The sequence below is a fragment of the Thamnophis elegans genome, chromosome 5, assembly GCF_009769535.1.
Source record: "Thamnophis elegans isolate rThaEle1 chromosome 5, rThaEle1.pri, whole genome shotgun sequence".
Taxonomy (NCBI): Eukaryota; Metazoa; Chordata; class Lepidosauria; order Squamata; family Colubridae; genus Thamnophis; species Thamnophis elegans.
In genome coordinates, this window is record NC_045545.1 from 58147116 (window position 1) to 58167011 (window position 19896).

General features: G+C 39.4%; 1 protein-coding gene across 1 annotated transcript; it reads left to right on the plus strand.

Moving 5' to 3' along the window:
* The first annotated feature begins 18233 nt into the window (after positions 1-18233).
* Positions 18234-18934, plus strand: G0S2 (G0/G1 switch 2). The gene has a single exon (XM_032217214.1). It carries the CDS (start codon positions 18255-18257, stop codon positions 18591-18593), a length of 339 nt encoding a protein of 112 aa, XP_032073105.1. The 5' UTR covers positions 18234-18254; the 3' UTR covers positions 18594-18934.
* Positions 18935-19896: the final 962 nt, after the last annotated feature.

Here is a 19896-nt window from a genome sequence, read left to right on the forward strand (position 1 = left end):
TATGTCTACTTCTCTGTGTGGATCCCACAGAAATTTATTTGAATAGGGAAGAAAGAACACTGTTTCTTTGCACAAATTAATCTTATGCTTATACACTGGGAATTTGAGAAGACCATTCTTCCACTAAAAACCATTTCAAGCAATTGTTGCCATTCTTGCTAAATTCTGAATGAGTCATCCAAACCCAATGTAACAAAAAGAACACATAGCAAAAGCTCTCACTTCCTCATAAGCATGTGCTTTCTCTGTAGTGAACAAATTCCAGAACTGAGCATTACTCACTAAGCAATGTATAAGGGAATCACTTCCAGTAATCTACTTTACAAATGGTATGAACTCTTGCTAAAGTTTCACTTCCATGGCTGTCAAACCATGACTTCCCCAGTGAGTTTTAGTAAGGACAGAAGAACTTTCTTAGAGAGCGCTTGCCTACCATTTCTCTGAAAAAGTATATTAATTTCACACATCTGTATATAAGGGCCAGTACCTTCCCTTTTTCTCCCCAGGTATCCAGTAACCTTTCAAAATAAAGATCTGACCAGATATAAAGAATACTTCTGAGGGTTTGAGAGCAACATATGTTTTTCTTTTAAGAAGAATGAGTAAAGCACTTCACTTCCAACTATTCCTCAGGATACTTGTCAGAAAAAAGAGGACTGACACAAATTGCCTGCTTTGAATAAGGGATAACTGGGAAGGGGGGGGGGCGGTAGAGGTAATCTTGAAAATAATTATTGGTAACAGACTTGGAAAGAGGTAGCAGTACAATACAATGAAATACAGGGGACTTCCGGGGCGGGACCTTGCTGATGGCGGTGGCTTAACGAGCTGCTCCCGGGTTCCTGGCTGCGTTATCTGCCTAAATACCTGGTAGATAAACTCATTCTTCAGGCAAAGAAGATGAGAGAGAGATCCAGCTGGCAAGAGCTTTTCTTTGAAGTTTGCAGCTTTTTTCTTTGCTGCGAATGGAAGGGGGGCCTACCGAAGGCTGAACCACACCTCTGAGCCAGGAACTTCTGCCGTAACCACCACGGCGCAAAGTAAGGAACCCCCGCTTAGGACAATTTTTGATATATCTATTTGAGATTAATACAAGCAGAGTCCGTACCCGAGAACTTTATCTGTCCCCCCCCCTTTTTTTAAAAAAAAAAAAAAAAGAAAGAGCTTTCTTTGTGCATTGGGTTTCTAAAAAAATAAGCTCCTAAAATGGCAGATGCCACATTCTTAACTGTCCGACAGAGAGAAAGATCAAAGGAACAGCCAGATGGCATTCTCTGACTAATTAGTTTTGTTTCTTTGAAGACTTACCAAGATTTTTTTTTCTTATCAACTTTTAAAAGCTGTAAAAGCCTCCTTGTTAATATAGAGACATTCTAAACAGAGATGAATATGAATTGTTTCATTACAATGCTAATCTTTTGAAAGTTGCTTTGTTACAATGCTCTTTTCTGAAACCTTTTGAAAAACTTCTAAGAACAAATAAAGGGGGAACCTAATACTTGCTTCTCTCGCAAGCTACACAACGGGCCAGCAGAGTTTGAATAATTGTTGAATAATTGTTTGAAGAAAAGAAATAATGGCATCAAAATCAAAGTCGGGGAGACGTCCTTTTAAGAATACACCTCATGCACTTGGCACAAAGTTGCAGCTTTCACCCTCTACGCCCCCTACTGGAGATTTACTAACGAAAGAAATTTTTTTTGAGACTCTTAGAGAATTTAGAGAGGAGATAAAGAAACTTAATGCAGACTTATGTGATAAGCTTGATACTAGGATTGCCAAAACAAAGGACGATATGGTGGGACTTGTAACTGTATTGACAGACTATGTTGCTGGAATGGAAGATAAGCTAGAGGTTCTTGAGGAAGCCAACACTAACTTGACATCCAAAATTGAAGTGATGCAACAAAAAGTTGAAAACGCAGAAAAACAAATTGTTATGATACACTACAAACAGATGGAGCTTGCATTAAGAGTCAGGGGGCTGCGTGAAAACGAACAGGAGAACTTGAAGCAGATTTTCTCAGAGGCCTTTAATCGTCTGGTGGGAAGACCGGGGATCAACTTTGACTGGCAGATCGAAAAAATTTATCGCATTAACTCTTGGGCGGCAAAACAGCGACAACTTCCTCGAGATGTAATTATATATTTTACTACAAGAGAGTCTAGAAACGTGATACTACAAGAGTCTTATAATACCAAGCTACAAATTGGCGGACAGGACTTGATTGTCTTGAAAGAAATACCACCCCAAATGCTAAGAGCCAGGAGAGATTATGCTTTTCTAGTGGAAGAACTCAGAAACTGTCAGATACAGTATAGATGGGATGTGCCATTTGGTATTATAATTACATTTGATAAGCAAAAATATCGTCTCAACTCTGTATGGGAAGCCCGAGATTTCTATCACAAGACCCTGAAGGTGGGACACCCTGAATCATCTGGATCTGGAGAAAGATTACGAGAAGGACAAGATAAACAGCAAATCACACAACTACCAGACAGAAAGCACCATTTCCTCCTTCCGGAAGGGCAAGGAACCAGAGAACAAGGACCTAGCTGTACGACTACCAGACGAATGGGAAAACAAGGCAGATTGCAACAACCTCAATAATCATCGGCCATTGATCAAGGAGTTATGTCTGAACTCTTTACAGAAGAGAAAGAAAATATTTTACTATTTCAAACAGTTCAAGTACGATATAACTTGTCTGCAAGAAATTCATATTAAATTAACTGATCCAAAATATCTGTTCAACCTCGAACTTGGTCAATATTTTGTGACCTCTGCTACGCAAAAGAAAAATGGTATAGTTGTATACTTAAGAAAAGACATTAAGGCTGAGTGAACTGAAGCAGATCCCTTTGGAAGATATATCGCATTAGACCTAATTTTAGAAGGGAAAAAGACTTGATGGACAACTTTGAATTTTATACAAATCACTAATGATTTATCTTCTAGGGTGAAGAAGACAAAGATTGCGGCGAGGGTTCTCTTGGATCATAACCCAGTCTGGACGGAATTGGGAAGGGTAGTGCAGGCAAGAAGGTCCTGGAGGTCGAATGGGAGTTTATTTTGATGTGAAAAGTATATTAATGATTGTAAAAAATTGCTATCTGAATACTTTGTTCTGAATATGAATAAGGGTATATTCAGGGAATTTGTAGGAGATGTAAGTAAAGCATATATGAGAGGAGTACTGATGAATACAAAAAAAATATATAGACAGAAACAAGGGTAAAAACGAAAAGAGTTGGAAGAGGATACCAAAAGAAAAATTTGAAATGTATCTAAATTGTGTTATAGAGGAAGGAGGCACAAAGGGGACAAAATTAAGGGTTTAGAAACAGACAGATACTTAGATAAAGAGATAAGGCCCCTAGCTAGAGAAGAGTACAGGCAAAAGCTGAATCAACAAATAACTTCTGGGGAAATCCTGCAGGTAATTAAACAATCAAGATTAGGAACAATGTAAACTGCTTAAAGTTTGTGTAATGGTAAGAAGCTGAGTTCAACGCAGAGATTTTACTGACTTTTTTTTTCTTCTCTTTCTTTTTTCTTTTCTCCCTTTTTTTTTCTTTATTATTATTTTTTTCCCAACTTTCTTGGTTTTAATACATCTTAGACTATGTTTGATAAAAAGCTATACCGTGTACGGGCTCTGGGAAGTCGGGAGGGGGGAAGGGAGGAGGGGTCATAGGGTTATAGGGGGGAGAGGGGGAGGGGGGAAATATAGTATGTGCCAGATTTTAAACTAACATGATTGCACTTGTATACTGTTGCTTTTTTTAATTTTAGTATAAAAATAAGAAGCTGAATACATCGATAGATAGTAGAAATACACCGAAGCGAGGAGCAGAGGGAAAGAAGAGGGAGGGGTAGAGAGGGTGGGAGAGAGGATCGGAAGGAGGGTGAGATGGAAGGGAGGGGGAGAAAGGAGTGACAGAGGGGGAGGGGAAGTAGGAGAGGGGAATGTTGGAGGGGAGAAAGGAAAGTTGGAGGGGGGAGTAAGAAAGGGTGTATGGAGGGTTGAAGTGGTATATTGGTTTTGTATTTTGGGGACTACAAGGATGGCTGTGTTTATTGCCCAATGTTATATGGCTCCAATCATGCACAGTATATATGTGACTGTATGAAATGAAAATGAAAAAATGAAAATAAAACATTTGAACTGAACAGAAATACAGGAAGGAGCAGAGATAAAACTAGAAAGGTCTGTAGAAGAAAGAAGGTCATACAATGAGATGGATTAAGAAGGCCCATAAGCAAGTCTGAAAGCAGAAACAGGAATAGGGAAGTTTGTGTAGATGTAAGAGGTAAATTGGGGAAATGATTGCATGTCAATGTCAAAATGAAATGATTAACAGTAGGTCTTGCTGGAGATGTGAAATGATGTTGAATTGGTTTACAATTGGTATGAATAAGAAAGAATTGAAGGTACAAAACTAGAAGTTTGTGTTTTTGGATGTCTACACAACTCTGGGTATATAATTTATCTTCATTACAGAGCATTCCTTCTCTGTACTATATTTTGATTGGAGCAAAAGGTTGATGGTTCAAAATAAAATACAAATATTTTAAATTCTGGCTCTGCCTTTAAATTTTCAGGAAAATTACTTCATTCACTTTACCATTTCTACTTTCATGTTTCTGCATGACTGTATGACTTTTATGACTGACTACTATGGCACCATGTATGACACCAAAATTATATTGTTTTCTCAATATTCCAAATATGCCTGCAAAAGTTAGACCTCTAACTTTACATCATTATGTATGGATTGGAGATTTGTAAGAAGCTTATTTGAAAGAAAATATTTTGGTTCACAATGCATGAGTAAGAATAATAATGGACATCTGGCATAGGATTTCACCAACTGGATTAATTTGTCAGGGATATTATTTCTTAAAGACATTATTTGTATGCATGTGGTTCTAATTTTAGAATTGTTTTTGCCTATATAGCCAAATATTATGCTTGTTTTTAATTTTTAGAACTAGCCAAAATAATGCATATAGAAGAATGATGGAAAATATACTGCAGTATTCCTTGAAAAAACATGTAGAAAGTGGCATACACACTTTAAAAACAGAAATAACATCACATTTTACTATTATATAATGTCTATAAAGAGCATTTCCTGAAATATTTAAATCAGAGATCCTTTATTTCTAGAATACAAATATTTCAAAAATAAAAATTCTTGACATTTCTATTGCCATTAATAACATCCATATATGTTGGTTCATAGGAAAAAAAATCCAAATTACATGGTTGCATAATACTTTTAATTTAGCAATATGAGGCTATTAATCACTATTCATATCTTATTAATACTGTAATCAATTATGGTTTCAAAGACCTTAGGACATACCCGATATTGAAATGGATCAGCCAATTGCTATCTTCTATATGCTATTAAAACTCTAGCTGTCATGAACCTTAAATAAGTGAAAAATATGGCAACAATTTTTGAACTAAGGTAACTCATATGAACTAACTTGCAGAAAGTGTTCAAATTCCAGAATCTATATTCCCAAGGAAATGAAATTTGGGTAAATTGTGGTTACTTTAGTGCTGTTGACCACTGTTGCTACTTTCATGTGATCTTCATTTTCTATGTTCCATGACAGAATAACAGAGTTGGAAAGGACTTTGGAGGTCTTCTAGTCCAACCCCCTGCTCAAGCAGGAAACCCTATAACATTTGTCTTCTTCAACACCTCCAGGGTTGGAGCAGAGCACCCACAACTTCTGGAGGGAAGTTATTTCTTTGATTAATTAATCCAACTGTCAGAAAATTTCTTCTTAGTTCTAGGTTGGTATCCTTGATTAGTTTCCATCCCATTGCTTCTTGTCCTGCCTTCTGGAGAATAGGTTGACCCCTCTTCTTTGTGGCAGCCCTTTAGTTATTGTAACACTGTTATCATTTCACTCTTAGTCCTTATTTTCCTTAAATTAGACATATTCATTTCCTTCAACCGTTCTTCACATGTTTTAGCCTCCAGTCTCCTAATTATCTTTGTTGACTTTCTAGAGTCTCAATGTCTTTTTCAGTTACAGTTTCTCAGCCAGTTTTGCTATCCCTTGCTCCAGTGATGGGTTCTGGATCCCGTTGCAACCGGTATGGTGCAACAGGCTGTGCATGTGGCGGATGCACACGCGCAGCACACATGCAGCATGTGCATGCGTACTTACCACCCGCAATGCTCTGCAACGTTCCAGCTGCTCGGCGGAGCATCGCGTAGGCGCCGTACGCTCTGTGCACATGTGCGGAAGCCCCAATCGGCTCAAATATAGGTAAGGACAGTGGGTGGGTGGGCCTTCCGGAGCACCGTACTGGAATAGTACCTGGTGCTCCCAGCAGGCACCGGTACACCCGTACTGGGGCATACCGGTCGTATCCCACCACTGTCTTGCTCCCTCTGCCACCCATTCAGCAGTCACTTACCTGCATGCTGGGAAGGAAAATATGCAATGCTCAAGGAAACTCAATAGGGAAGCTGGAAAGAAATTGAAAGTCGCTCCTGCTTCCATTGTCTCCTTGCCTGCCTTTAGTCACTCTGTCTCTTTAGGTAAGGAAAGGATGATCCAACAGGACACAGATTATCTAGTGAAATTTTAATAGTGTACACAAAGACACTAAATTATGTTGTTGTAATATATACAATTTTTGACTGATACCTTATCACACATATAAACAAATAAAATGGCTTATTGTTTGTTGCCTCATTTACGTTTAACAAATCCCAAGTTGGTGCAAATAATTAGTCCAAACTTAAAGACTGGAATCTTTAAAAGTCTATGTGGCTTTTCCTTGTTCTTAGATAGCATTGCAGGGAACATTTTATAAATAAAAAAGAATTACCCAATCTGACCACTCACAGGTGTTTTTCAACACCTTATCTTGGCCTCCAACTTGGCACAAAGGTGAGTCAGTGTATATGTTTAAAACTATTTCCTTTTTTCTGTCTTGAAAAGTGAACATTAACATTAAAGATAACTTGCACAGCATTGGAAATAAGACAGGGAAAGTTCAAGGACAGAGTAATTTGTATCAGACAGGTGGTTAGACATATCACCTGTATCTCGTGAGCAAAGCCCCAGCTAATTCTAGAAGATCTGCATAAGGAGAAAGATCAACTCTCAGCTGAGAAAAGCATTATCCAATCAGCTGAAAACGTGCTCAACAGAGCACTCTAGATTGAGCAATGGGGGACTGATGGGGCAGCTGGAGTTTGTAGGGGAAGGAACATTAAAGTCCATTGGGATTTTAAAAAGTAAATGTGGAAAAAAATGGGAGGGAGGGAGGGAGGAAGAATACAATACTTCCTACAAGCTTCCCACAAGAAAACTCAATGGCAAAGTGAGAAGGATACTTGCCCTGTTGAAGCCTGGATAGCCTGCAAAAGCCTCTCTCTCCCCACGCCCCAAATAACATCAGCTACAATAGACACTTGTGCATTGGGCTCATGAGAAAGCTCATGTGAGTTTTGCTATTGCAGACATTAGAACTCAAATAGACAGTGTTCACTTGCATTAAATCAAACACTGGCAGGAATTATTCTGAGTTAAGCACTAAAGGCAAAATATTATAATGGTATTGTTTTGAAGTTTGCACCTAGTAAAGGGGTGTGCATCTTTATCCTTCTCCTATCTTGGTGAGTATTTCTAGAACATGCTGTAGCTCTACATTGTTGTGCTCCCAAAGCAATAACAAGATAATGTTCTGCACTGTTCAACACCTACCTGAAAGTGTAAAGGATTCAGAGCAATGTGTTCTTCGAAGCTCTGTTATCTGGCTCCAACTTTTTCATTACTTGTTCTGGTGGGCATGTTTTATTTGCTGCAACTCACAAAGTTCTTAAAATAAAGAACAGGTTTTGTAATGAAAAACATATACACTAATGTTGTAGGAGAAATGAACCACAGACATTTTGCTCATTTTCAATAGATGGCAGTGAAATTAAATTTAGTGGTGTTTCTATACTCCATTGTATCTCTGTGACAACATCCTCTTTCCCTCAACAATCTCTGGCAATGCTCTTTCCATTGTACCTTGTGGAACGATAGGCTAACAATCTCAATACAGTCCAAAAGAAACTGAACAGAAAAGCAGGAGGCCAGTTTGTAAAAAGCATTTTCAATATATGCTTCATCTACCTAAGAGGCACTCAGACAGTGGGGGGGGGGAGCTATAAACAGATAAAAAGTTACAATATCAATTGATTAAATAGAAAAGGCATGCTTAAGGAGAAGCATTCTAATGGAAGAAATGGTGTAGCTGAGCTCACCTCATAACAAATAAAAGTTTTCATAAATAATCTCATTGAAACTAATCAAGGAGAGAAGCAACTTAGAACTGAGGAGAAATTTCCTGACAGAATAATTAATCAGTGGAACAGCTTGCCTCCAGACGTTGTGAATGCTCCAACACTAGATGTTTTTAAGATGATGTTGGATAACCATTTGTTTGAAGTGGTGTAGGGTTTCCTGCCTAGGCAGGAGGTTGGACTAGAAGACCTCCAAGGTCCCTTCCAACTCTGCTATTGTGTTATATTGAAATACACAAGAAGGGAAAACAATACAGTAAGAAGCCTGGTTCTCATTTGCTCAATAAACAGCTTCTGAAAGGAAGGCCTTTAAGAGGGCCTCTTCTCCCAATTTTTATTTCTTGATTTCCATGTCTTGAGCTGAGGTGGTTGAGGCTTAAGTGACCTGCTAATCAGATAAAAGCACTTTTAAAGCTATCTAAATTCTCTAAATCCTATACAGAAATGGATTCCATAATCTAACTATTTATCTACTTGCATTTGCATTTATCCACTTGCATTTGCATGCTTTCAAAGTGCTAGGTGGGCATGGGCAGGAGCAAGTAACAAGAGCTCACCCTGTCATGTGGCTTTCGGGTCTTGAAACTTATCTTTAATCACTGAATCATCAGGTCAGTTTCATTTTGTGAATCTCAACAAAGAGGAGCAGCACACTGTCAAACATGTGCTTCTTAATTAGCCTTGAACGACGTGAGACGACCACATTAAACCAAAAGTTTATCCAGTCAGTAGGTATGTGCTTATTTGCACAATGCTGAATGATCGATCCATGCCTCCTGCCAGATATTGGTAAGGGCATGCTTTTCTCACCTATCAACAAGCAGTATAGGCAACAGAAAATGAGCAATAAATTAGATGAGTAAACTAATTAGCCACCTGAAGAGCTAATATTTTTATTGCTCTTTGTCTTGAAAAACGCTGCTGCTTTTGCATTTCACAAAGTTTGGGCTTCTCATTTCATAATAGTTTCTTAATTCTTTGGCCAGGAATGTATGCTCAAATAAATCTGCCAAACAGAGGCAGAAATACCATTAGACAGAGACAGTGAAATAACTCAAGGGGAAAATTTGGCTGACAATAGAAGAGCAGTAAATGATCAGCCACTTAATTTCTCATATGTCTACTACAAGAGAAGAGGAAAAATAAGTTGTGAAATTGTTTGCCTCTAGTACCAAATAATTTTTATTTAGTTAGATGGATCTTTTATTTCTCTGTCATGGTATGCAGGTCCCATAATCAACCTTGGATAACATTTTATGTTCATGGCAGACCATGAAAAATGTATGCCATGATTACATTTGTTATTCTTAATGTCCCACTTCTCTATGTTTTCACTGTACATACTTATTAAAGCTATGCAAAGTGGCTTGAGAATCAATTTAGAGTAATGGTTAAGCCAGCTGGGTAACCTTGGGCCAGTCACTTGCTCTCAGCCCTAGCAAGGCGGCAATGGCAAACCACTTCAGAAAAAACTTGCCAAGAAAACTGCAGGACCTTATCCAGGCAATCTCTGAGAACTGAACAGAAGAAAAAATGCATCTCAAATAAGAATTTTTAGCTACCAGAGAAATGTGATGTTTTAAATTAATGCAAATAGCCAGTGCATTATGGGTCTACAAGATGTTTGTTTGTTGCACCCTAGATCTGGTACTTAAAATAAACAGAAGAGGTGGTAAGCTTAGAAGCTGGCTGGTTGGTTTTTCAAAAATTGTCCAGGAAAAAAAAAAAGAAATATGGTTTCTGAAGTGCTTCTTCACAATAATATGAGCAACTCTATTGAAGAAATCCAATTGTGGGATTAAACTTAAAAGAAGTATGGAAATGCACCAAGTCTGTAGATCCCTGAGGACTGCAGTGAGTAAAATATTCACATGTAACTCTTGGCCACACGTAACCACATCAGTGCAAGAATGTCACATTCTACCTATAACTATATTGAAATTCTCTTTTCCTTCAAAATCATTTTTATAACACTCTTTTTATCAAATTGAATGAGAGCTGATTTTAAAAAGAAGTTATTTTCTAGCACTGTTCCTGAATCTGCTTTTTTACTTGTTGGAAGTCATCTGTGCATTTACTCTGACTGGTACGTATCTTTTAGGGCCAACACTGCTGGCAAAAAAGAAAATATTTTATTTTTATTTTTAAAATAAAATCTTCTAGCATTAGAAAATGCAGTATTGTGCATTGTGCTCCTATCCATCTTTCAAAACTTGACCTTTCAAAGAACGCCACCAATCTATTGCTTTCATGAAGTAAATTAACAACAATCCAAGGTCATATAGTGTTACTGAAGCTGATATAATCTGCTTTGCACTGCTGATGTAATATGTAATACTCATAGAGAGACGAAAGCAAAGAAATGTAAAAGGCGCAGGGAAAAAGCCACAATCTCTCTCACAGAATGTGCTGTACCTTCTTGCTGTGACTCATTGACTGAGAAGCTGTTGGGTTCTCTAAGATTTCAGGATCTGAGAAGGAAAGTCTATTGTGCAAGGAAGGACTTCAGGAGAAAGAAAAGGAAATGGAAGAATGCAGAAGCATTCATCTATGAAACTGCTATTTTTTGTTGCTGCTGTAATTATGGTATAAATTATTTTATCCTGTTTTTTTTTATATATATAACAAGATGACAAACATACCTAATAATCCTGCCTCCACTCTTCTCCATAACAATAACCCTGTCTGGTATTTGGCCTGAGAGAAAATGAGAGGGTCAGAGTCATCCAGCCACCTATCATCCCCAAGGAAGATTTTCCTGCTTCTTTCTAGGTCAGCACCTTAACCACTACAAACAATTTGCCATTTATTAGGTTGGACGCAAATCTGTTAAAAAAAATTAACAGTATGAAACAACAATAAAAAACAGCAGAACAACTAAAATAAATTCAATAGTTTATGGAATTTGTTTTTCTCCCGGCACAGTTTCAGCAAACATGTGCAGTAATTTGTGACCATGTTGCACAAAGCATGGGAAAGTCTATGAGCTATTTAAAACCTCATTAAAATGTTTATTACATTATTTTCCAGATGCTATATCTGTGCTGAATGAAGCTAGATTGCAATACTACATATGTTATTTGGCAGATATACATTTCAATTTCAGAATGGTTTCTGTCAGAATATTCATGAACTGGCAGAGACATGGTAACAGGTCAGCCAATGTGGCTTATTTCTAAACAGAAACTTAAGTAAGAAATCTGGGCATGGCTTAGCTATCCTAAATTCCGAGGTCAGAAATGAAACTAGTCTGGACTGAACTGAAACCAATCTCTCCTCTGCCTGTGTTTTGCCCATACTACCACCAGAAGTGGGTTTCTGCCGGTTAGCCCAGGATCAGGCGAACCGGTAGTGGCAGCGTCAGGAGGGTCTGCCCACCCACCTGGATGCTTATGCACCGCACAAGCGAACTGGTAGTAAAATAAATTGAAACCCACCACTGACTTCCACATTGGAGAATCCACAATTGGTATTGTACATTAACTCATGTGTTTATTATGTATATAAATAAGCTAATGAATCCTGCTGAATCAGTTATCTGTGTGCACTTTCTGGATGTGATTTCTGCAACATACTCTGACAGTTTCTTCCCCATATAGCACTTCTCCCTTGTCCTTAAACTTGGGATCCAGGTATTCAAAAAACTGAAACAATTTTTTTTTTTGGAGGAAAGGGATAATTAAAATCCATCTATGTTCCGGCAATCTAGTGAAAAGAAAGAAAGGCAACCAAGAAAGAATACTAGAATACTGTAGTCCCAATTTAGAAATCTTATGATTTGCGGACACCATAACACAAGCCAGTAGCAAAGAAAGACTTCGTTGTCTGGCAGAACTATGCTTCAACTTATATCATTATCAATCACGGTTACATATTACCCCAGGATCTAGGGAGATTGCAATCTCTGGGTCTTTACCCTAAAACCATGTTTCACAACCGTGGCAATGATGCCAAGGTTGCCAAGATATGTGGACTTCATCTCCCAGCCAGAAAAGGAAAGTCCCCAGTGTCATAAATATTTTTGCTTTCTGAAAGTAACCTGTAATTATAGTTGAATGGCCTGTTAAATAATTGTAAGCATTATAGTTATGCATCTGCTTTCAAGTCAGTTTTGACTGCCTGGACAGGTCCCTGCATTTTTCTTGGCAAGATTTTTCACTTTGCCAATGTGTGCTTTCTAGGGCTGAGAGAGAGTGTCTGGCCCAAGGTCACCAGCTAACTTCAGGTCTAAATCAAGACTAGAACTCACAGTCTCCTGATCTGTAGGCTGGTGTTTTAACCAATACACAAAACTGGCTGTCTATATACTTAACTGTAGCTGTGCAAATAAAACAATAATTGAGCAGAAACAAGATGGGAAGGCTTACAAACATGAACGTGATCACTCAATTTTTGAGATTTGAAGCTCAGATACAAAGAGTACTCATTAATCTTTACACTTCATCCAATATCAGTGATCACATCTTATTAGTGCATCAAAATCTCTAGTTATTCTGTTAGAAAATTCTAGATTTAAATCTATTCCAATGTACATTTGCACTTGTACATACATGTCACTATATTATATGACTTATGGGATGCCAAATAGTTAGCACTATTCACTCCAAATTCTACCCAGTATCTGAATTCAATGGAGGACCCCAGAGTACTAAAAGAAATTAAGAGCCTTTCCATATGGCAGCCTTAAGCTGCTTAGCTCCTGTCTAGAAATAAGATAGTTTAAGAAATTCCTTTCTAGATTTCAATCTCCTTTCTCCACTTTTGCCACAATAATGTCCTAGTTTACTATCTGGACCAGGCCTACCACAACCTGTGATTCTGCTGCGTCTTTCCCTCTTCTACTCATGCATGAAAAAGCAATTGTAAATTGCTCTCCTTTGTTTCAGGATCTGTGAGTTTCCCTTGATAGACCTTTTCTATAAGTATCTTGCCATTGACTCCCTCTCATATTTAACACCTTTCCACTGGTAGAAAAGAACACAACAGTACAGGTAGTCCTCAACTTACAACAGTTCATTTAGTAACCATTCAAATTTATAACAGCACTGAAAAGGGGACTTCTGGTCACACTGACAACGGTTGCAGCATCCTCGTGGTTACATAATCAAAATTTGGATGCTTGGCAACTGGTTCATATTTATGCTGGTTATAGTGTCTTGAGTTCATGGAATCAGCTTTTGTGACCTTCTGATATGCAAAGTCCACATTAAGCTTCACTGTTACTAATTTAATAATTGCAGTGCTTCATTTAACAACTGTGGCAAGAAAGGCTGTAAAATGGAGCAAAATTCACTTAACAAAAGTCTCTCTTAGCAACATAAATTTGGGGTTCAGTTGTGGTTCTAAGTTGAGGACTATCTGAGTTGACATTGTTTGTTACTTGGACTTGAAGAAGAAAGTGACAGAATGCTTGTCAATTTCACAAGATTAAAAAAGTGAGAAAGGAAGTTTGAATTTTCACATTCCATCAGTAATTTAAAAGGCAGGGAAAGGGCTGTGGGGAAATCCTAACCTTTCACTGTCTCACAGGTGAATTTGTAAAAAAAAGAAAAGACATGAAGCACTATTCCGGGGTGGGGGGGTGAGTAGGTGAACTCCATACATCTTAAAGTTGCCAAGCTTGGAAAACACTAATGAGGGGTAGTGATCAATGTCCAAAAGGGAGTGGGCATTCCAATGGCAACAGCAATTGCTATGAAGGTATTCATCCAGGGGTGGGCTTCAACAATTTTAGCAAGGGGTTCTCTGACCGATTGCTGGGTGGGTGTTGGTGTAGTGGGCGTCGCTTAGTCATCCTCCTGCACCACAGTGGGGGAGGGCATTTTTGCCATCCCCAGGTTCTGGAGGCTTTCCTTGATGGCTTCACTAGGCTCAAGAGATCCTTTGGAGGCTGGAAACGGGCCCATTTCTGGCTTTCCCTAACTTCCGTTAGGTTTGTTTTTTACCCTCCCTGAGCCCCCACGCATGCCCTGCACTTACCTGCATCCAAAACGGGCCACATGGGGACTCCTGGGATTGGCGGGGTGGGCACGGCCAGCCAGGAGTGGGATTTGGAGGTTCTCCGAACTGCACAGAATCTTAGCTAGAGGTTCTCCCGAACCCCTGTGAACCCCCAGCAGGCCACCCCTGTGTTCATCTACAATGAAAATAAACCCTGAAAAGGAGCAGAGCAAAGGCTCCAGGCATCACCACTTGAACAGAGTTAAGTAGCAAAACAAACTTTGAATCTATAGTAGGGTGGCATCATGAATTCCTGCTTGTACTTTTCAAGATCATTTTCCCTTCACCAACCTCCTTCAGTCATTTAAAATCAAGACTTATAGGAAAAGATCATTAGAGACCCAGTCTACTCATTCAACTCTGCTACTTTCACTAGAATCTGAATGTGGAAACTGCTACACCTTATTTCACCTTCTCAGATTTTGGCAGTTGTATGCAAGGACTGGATGTCTACATGAGGACACAGAGGACAGGGCCATGTGCCTAGCTCCAGCTGCCCTCCCTCTCTTCCATCCATTTTGAAAACCTGAGCCAACCTCTATTGGTTGTTGTCCTCACTTCTCCAACTCTTGTTTATATGAATCAGCTTAAATCTTTTTGTGGCTACAAGGGCCATTTCTGTAACAGGCTGCAGGCAGAGTCTCAATCCCTGATTGTCCAAAGAGACTGCCCAGCCACTGGGTGAGAGGTGAGAAGGCTTACGCAAGGTTGCATCTAACTGAGAAAGACAGAAATAGAATGCAGATCTCTGAAATAAAGTCCTAGACCCATGCCCTGTGTACAAAAAGGGAACTGACTCCTAAACATGCTGAACCCAGATGCATTAAAAAAAAGAGGGGGATGCTTACCTTTCACCTGGGTGAATCAAGTTGCATGCTAGAGGAAAGAACTGGAAAGATCTCTGGAGGAGTGGCTGACTTTCACTAGCTTTGAATTCTAAATGTCTTTCTTTAATCAAAATAACTGGCTCTTAACACTAAGAACTCCAACAGTCAGGGCAGGAGAGTAGCTAGGGAAGCTTACATTCAAATTCCTCTCCGCCACATAGCTCAGTGATTTGGGCCACCATTACCCTCGCTGCATGTCAAAAATGGAATAGAAGTGTCTTGAAAAGAAGGAATAAAGCTGAAATACGTTCATATGCATACATCCACAAGTGCAAGTAAAGGCTGAATATAGAATCAAGAAGCAAATGTGGCAAGCCTCACATTTGCGTCTGATTCAGTTGGGGAAAACTGATTCAGTGTTGTTGGCCACCATGGAAATTCTGCCAAAGTCACTCTACTTATAACAATAGCACTTAGACTTATATACTGCTTCACAGTGCTTTACAGCCCTCCCTAAGTGGTTTACAGAATCAGCATATTGTCCCCAACAATCTTGGTCCTTATTTTACCCACCTCAGAAGGATGTAAGGAGTCAACCTTGAGCTGTTGCGATTTGACCTGCAGCTATCAGTCAGTTGAAGTAGCCTGCAGTACTGCACTCTAACCACTGCGCCACCTCGCCACCTGGCCTCTTCACAAAGTAGCTCTAATCAGGGGTGTCACACTGGCGGCCCACAGGCCGCATGCGCATGCAGGCCACATCCACCCCAGGTCCAAAAGGGAGAAAACATCATGAAACGGCACATGACAACAACGTGACACCGCAAGTTTGACACCCTTGCTCTAAGTGTAAAACCAATATGGATCTCAAATGTAAATTTCCCTTTTGTCCATGGTGATGTATATAATATAAGTGGACAAAATGCTGTTTTCTCAGGACAAAAGACTGCAAAAAAAAAAAAGGTAGACTAGAACTTTGTGAAAAAGGTATCTCCTCTGGCTGCAAAACTCCATTCAACTGTGAGGTGGAAGCAAAGTGGTAACAGCCAAGGAAAACCTGTATCCCTTTAGTAGTTATAAGGGTGTTTTAAATGTCTATTTATGGGCACATCTTGCCATTATGAGAATAAAATAAATATCTAGATCAGTATTTTTCAACTTGGCATTTTTAAGACGTGTAGGCTTCAAGTCCCAGAAGTCCCTGACATGAATGCAGATAATGGAATTCTGGGAGTTAGAAGTTGCCAGGTTTGAAAAACACTACTTGAATAATCTTACCACAGGGCCTGACCTGAATCCTTTAAATGGAACTCAAGAACAATTAAACAGTGGACCGGCTTGCCTTCAGAAGTTGTAGGTAGTCACATCACTGGAGGTTTTAAGAGACTGGATAACCATTTGTCCAATGGTATAGGGTAATCTATGGATAACTGGTGGTCCGCAAGAAAATTTTGGTGGTCCCCAGAAAAATTATTTGCATTTTTTATATTACACTAAATACTATTTATCTTTTTTTTAAAAAAACATATTAGTGATCTACGGGATTTAAAATTATGAATTTGATGGTCCCTGAAGCTCAAAAGGTTGGTGACCCCTGGTATAGGATCTTCTGCTTGAGCCAGGAGGTTGGACTAGACCTCCAGGCTCCCTTCCAACTATATTAGTCTGTAAAGTGCCGTAGAGGTTTCCAGGACTTCATTTTCACCAATTGCCATTTAGAGGCAATTGTGTGTCATCTGGTCACCAAAGAGCCATGAGCAACTTTCTTGTGTCTAATCGTTTAAAGCCACGTGAAAATCGAATTCCGGGTCTGTCCTTGGACAATCAAGGAATCCTGATTTGATGTAGCCGGAGCTTGCAGTCAACTACTCTGAATCTTAATATCGGGGCGAGTTAAAATTCAAATCGTTTAATAAAGCGAAACAATGCAGCGAGTCACACATTAAACCTCCTCTGAATTCCGCAAAGTCCGTTTAAGGCAATGCGGTTTTAAGGGGAAGAGTGAAGGTCACCCCAACACGAGCCCTGGCCACGTCGCTCAAGAGGGACTGAATACTAGTAAAGGCCGCCTAGACAGATGCTACGTGACTCTATCCAGGTTAACAAATTAACGTGATTTATTGCTTTGGACGCCCTTCCTCAGCACGTCCCCTGGGGGCTACCGACCACCTCCGCCTGCGCTGCCCTTTGCCAGCATTACCCGACCAGGAGGCTCTGCTTCTGGCCAATGGCTGTAGGACGGCGGCGTGCTCGGCGCATGGACAGTCCCATTGGCCAGCAGCCCGCAGGGACAAAGCCAAGCGGTCGGTCCGAGGAGGGGCGGAGCCTCGAACAAGCGTGGGACTATAAAGCAGGAAGGCCGACGGCTACTGGAGGAAGTTAACTGAAGTGGAAATACGCGAGTTTTTGCTTCCGAATCGAAAGCGGCTCTCCGAATTCAACGGCTGTTCAAAGCTTCGAGCGAGACAGACCAGTTCTTAAGAGGTAAGGCCGGCCGACGTTTTATTTATTTATTTATTTATTCTTTTTGATCGTCCAAGCTACGGTGACGGTTTAGAACCGAGCTGCGATTTTTCTTCTCTATTCGAAGACGCTGGATTAATGGGAGGGATTCGTGGGGTTGTATTGGACAGAAGGGCTGTTACTTTATTTTATTTTATTTTTAAGGCCTAATTTTGAATTCATGCTGTTGCATATAATTGGCTGCAGAAGGAGAATTATACTTGGACTTGTCTGTATTAGAAATGCATCTAGGGTAGTCTGTAGCCTTTTTATACAGAAGAGTTGGAAGGAACCTTGGTCTTCTAATCTAACCCCCAGCTCAGGCAGGAAAAACGATACCATTTCAGACAAATGGTTGTCCAATCTCTTCTTAAAAACTTCCAGTGTTGGAACATTCACAATTTATGGAGGCAAGTTGTATAAGTTGTTCCTTATAATGAGGCTCTGCAAGCTGCTAAGCCTCCGTTGGGGGAAAAAATGTTATTTCAGAGTAGGATGGCCTAAAATCAAAAAGCTGTTCACAAGCTAAGCTGTAGCTGACCTATTTTTCTCCTATGTACCTCCATCTAGGTGTTTCCAAGTATCTGGACTATGGAGACCATGCAAGAGCTGATCCCATTTGCGAAAGAGATGCTGAGCCAGAAGCCCAATGGGAAAATGGTCAAGCTGTACATGCTGGGCAGCGTGATGGCCTTCTTTGGGGTGGTTATTGGCTTGGTAGAGACGGTCTGCAGTCCTTTCACCTCTGAAGGGAAGCTGGAGGAAGAGGAGGAGGAAGAAGAGGAGAAAAAGGAAAGGACCACTCTGCCACTGTCAAAAAGAAAGGAGATAGTGCAGGCTGTGGCTCAGAAACAGGAGGCCATGATCCAAGAAAAAGGCAAACAAGTGCTGACTTTAAGGAATTCTGTGAACAGGCAACATGCCTCATAGGAAGACTGTTCTTTGTGAGAATGAGCCGATGGTGACCTGCAGAATATAGGACATTTGTTCCATCCCAACGGGCAGATTTCCAAATAATGCCCTTGTGAGAAAAACATCTCTGAGTTCAAAGACTGCAGTCCAAAAAGAATATTAACAAAGAGTTATTTTGCTGCTGTGCAGCAGTTGAACAACACTGCCATTTAAAATCTTACATACCTGTTCTTTTGGTATAAAAATTCAAAGCTCTATTGTATCTGATCCCTGCCTATGTGGGATTTATTTTTTACTAATGTCTGTGTTTTACAAATATTTTGCCTTTTAAATAAACCATTTTATACCTGATATTAACAGATGCTGGTGTGGACCTCTTGAATGGGGTGGGACAGCTCTCTAAAGAGCATTAAAAAGGTTTTTTTTTTCAATTTTGAGTTCCAGATGAAGCAAAGAGCTTACTCTTTGGGGGGAGGGGAGATATTAAAATGAGTGAGATTGATTTATTAATTTTCTTTATAAATAATTTCACCAAAAAGCAAGGGCCATTTTTTGAAAGGAAAAAGTATTCTAGGATTAAAATTTGGACCTATAGCTATCAAAATCTGATGTCATCTTTCTAAATTAAAAACTATTTTTTACTATCCGGTTGATAATTTGCAAATAGGAAAATGTGAATATGGGAACAAAGAAAATTAGAGGATATACAAATGGCCTTTGCTTGTAATCCACTTGCAAATGCACAAAGATGCAAGATGGTAAAGATACAGTAAAAGTATGTCTATTCTACAGAAAGGAATCTGTAGGAGGCTTAATCTTCATAAGTGGTCTAAATAGGGAATCACATCCTCCCCAAATTAGGAAATGACCTGTAAAAGAAAGGATCACAAAGGGCAAAGCAGTCAATGCATAATTGAAAGCACTAGAGCAAAGGAATTGGGATTTTTGGGAACAGGGTTTTTTGGAAGCCTTGGAGTTTGCACTTAGGAGCTAACAAAATTTTTTGCACTAATTTGGCCACTCTTCATTTGTCTAATTTTTATTTTGCAGTTTGATTTAGTTTTAGGGGATAATGTTCCTACATTAGCAAATACTGCCTTAAACAGATAGCTGTCATTATTTTTCAATCATAGTAGCATGGTCACAGTACTGCAAAGGCTTTCTTATCCCTAGATTTTAATGGAACTGACAAATACAATGAAATGTCTATAAAGACATACTCAGAACGCAAATGTTTCTATCTTGTGGTTGAGGTTCATTAATATGGGAAAGATTTAAGATACAATTTTAAAGTATGTGCATTTTCTTTTTATTGATTAAT

Excerpts from the sequence above, each read along its gene's own strand:
- G0S2 (XM_032217214.1), top strand. The coding sequence starts at position 18,255 with ATGGAGACCATGCAAGAGCTGATCCCATTTGCGAAAGAGATGCTGAGC.